The sequence below is a fragment of the Rutidosis leptorrhynchoides genome, chromosome 3 (genome assembly GCF_046630445.1).
Source record: "Rutidosis leptorrhynchoides isolate AG116_Rl617_1_P2 chromosome 3, CSIRO_AGI_Rlap_v1, whole genome shotgun sequence".
NCBI classification, from domain to species: domain Eukaryota; kingdom Viridiplantae; phylum Streptophyta; class Magnoliopsida; order Asterales; family Asteraceae; genus Rutidosis; species Rutidosis leptorrhynchoides.
Genome location: NC_092335.1, coordinates 9,585,877 through 9,588,328, shown reverse-complemented (window position 1 = coordinate 9,588,328; position 2,452 = coordinate 9,585,877). Strand labels below are relative to the sequence as shown.

The window sequence follows — 2,452 nt, the reverse complement described above, 5'->3', positions numbered from 1 at the left end:
CCATACATAGACATAAATACCTACGTACGTACCCACCCACGCACCCACCCATACACACCCACATACACACACCCATAAATACATAAACCTATATATTCATAAACATACGTACATACCATGCATACGTACGTACAAACAAGCGTGCATACATACACCAGTTGTACGTAATAATAATAATAATAATAATAATAATAATAATAATAATAATAATAATAATAATAATAATAATAATAATAATAATACTAGTAGTAGTAAATAATAGTTAAAAGCAATAGTTGTTCTGGTCTGGGATCTGGTCTGGTCCTACAGCTTTGCTTCTACCCATCTTTCGTAGTGCCGAACTTACTTCTTCATGACTGATTCTCCTACAGAAATTGTTGTTCTGGAATTGTCCTATTCCCAAGTCCTGCGGAACCTCTTGGCGCCCAGGTCCTTCACCCACGAAAAGAGATGAGAAATACCCTTCCCATCTTTTCCTAATTTCTTCTTCCTTCACTATGGTTTGACCGGCTTCATCCTTGATAAACTTGATGTTAACTATATCCCTCCTCCTACGCTCCCTAGCTTTTGCAATCCTGTAATATCATTTGCTCCTTCTTTAGAGTCTAGTTTCCTATACAAGTCTTCATACGCTTTATCTTTTACACGGGCAACGGCCTTCTTAGCTTCTCTGTTGGCTTCTTTATACCTATCTTCTGCCCTAGTTCTATCATCACGTGTCCCGTCCCGGCATGTAGTAAGCTCCTTAAACCTCAGTTGCTTAAGCGCGACTTTGGTTTGAACCTCATCACTAATCCACCATGATTCTCTATTAGACATATGTCCTCTCGATGTCCCTACTACTACACTTAAGGTTTCCTTGGCAACATCCCTAATAGCAGATGCCATCCTATTCCACATCTGATCTGCGTCCACTTGAGTAATGGTATCCATTCCAGCCTCTACTCTTTCCAACACTAACGCTTTAAAAGTTTCGGCTTTCCCTTCAATCAGATTCTTCCAAAGGATCCTAGGTTGGACGGGTCTCACTCTCTTAGTAACCCGCCTCTGCAGAACCAAGTCCATGACCAATAATCTATGTGGGGTGGAACAAGTCCAGGTAGTCAGGGCTCTACAGTCTCTGCAAGCTCTAAGGTCCCCTTTGCGAAGCAGCAAATAGTCAATCTGGGTACTATGTCCCCCACTGTGGAAAGTAGCTAGTTATGCTTCCGGCTTCCTAAAGAAAGAGTTTGCAACAACCAGATCGTGAGCAACAACGAATTCGAGAATAGAGCGTCCTTCTTCATTCCGAACTCCGTACCCAAAGCCCCCATGGACACCCGTATATCACTTCGAGATCGTTTATATATGACCATTAAAGTCTCCCCCAATAACCAATCGATGGTCAGCGGGGCAACTCCTCACAACTTCATCTAACGCTTACTAAAAGCGACTTTTTTCATCCTCTCCTAAACCAGCATGAGGTGCGTAAGCACAAATGACCATGTAAGTCTCCTCCTGGATAACTACCCTAACCGACAATCTTTAGTTTCCATGTTGGTAATTTTGAATGTACATAACAGTCTGCCTGACGCATATGACCGTTATGATTCGTCTCATCGTTAATATAAAATCTGCTGCGAAGCGCGGACCCCAAAACTAGTTAAGTATAAAAATATGGAACTAAATTATGTGCTATCACGATGAGATATAAATATTCAACCCACAACCGATCTGTATAAGCTTCAATCACCAACCATAGATGGATTTTCCAGCCATTGATGCCACAAAATAGAGTTCTTCTTTGATATCTTGATAAAAATTCATAGCTTTTTACTTAGAATTTCGGATTGTATGGTCAGGCGGCATGTAAGACCCAAATATTTATTGTACATAATGTATTTATGATGTACGATGCCTGTATGAAGTGTACGTGTTGCTTGCTCGAACGTCGAAGGAAACTGGACGTTGTGTGAAGTGACAAGGGGTGTACGTATCTTTTCAACCCCAAATAAAGTTTGTGTTGATGTTTCAAAGCCTTACCATTGGAAAGGAAATCTTATTAAGTTTCCAACGATATTTGATTCATCGAAAACGGAGCTACGGTCAAAAAGTTATGGCCAAAACAAGTTTCTGAAAACTGACCTGTAGGTTGGAGCGGCGCTCCACCTTTCGGCGCGGCGCGCCGAACCCGTCTGATGCAATTTTCAGCCTTTTTTAAAGGTTTAAATGAAGGGTACTTTGGTCTTTTCATTTAGGGTCGGTTTGGGGTCATCAAAACTGATCCATTGATCATTTTGGACCACATTTCACTCATCAAACACTCTCATCAAACCCTAGAGTGAGAAACCCATTTTAAGTGAGAGAAAGCTCCATTTGGAGAAGAAGAAGTTTGATTCGGGTCAAGTCTCAAGTATTAAAGTTGTTCATCTCGTCAACGGCATCATTTTGGTGGTATTGGTAAGTTCAAACT

At 41.0% G+C, this 2,452-nt stretch overlaps 1 protein-coding gene across 1 annotated transcript; it reads right to left on the bottom strand.

Annotated features, from left to right (window-relative positions):
- Nucleotides 1-262: 262 nt before the first annotated feature.
- LOC139899662 (uncharacterized) lies at nt 263-1,065 on the bottom strand. Its single transcript, XM_071882511.1, has 2 exons — nt 620-1,065; nt 263-575 (listed from the first exon to the last, which is right to left on the bottom strand). Exons 1-2 carry the CDS (start codon nt 1,063-1,065, stop codon nt 263-265), a joined length of 759 nt encoding a protein of 252 aa, XP_071738612.1.
- Nucleotides 1,066-2,452: the final 1,387 nt, after the last annotated feature.

Bases quoted from the DNA above. Each gene is read 5' to 3' on its own strand.
- LOC139899662 (XM_071882511.1), bottom strand. From the start codon at position 1,065: ATGGACTTGGTTCTGCAGAGGCGGGTTACTAAGAGAGTGAGACCCGTC. The intron at 576-619 runs GTATAGGAAACT...ATGATATTACAG, and splicing joins GATAAAGCGTATGAAGACTT to GATTGCAAAAGCTAGGGAGC.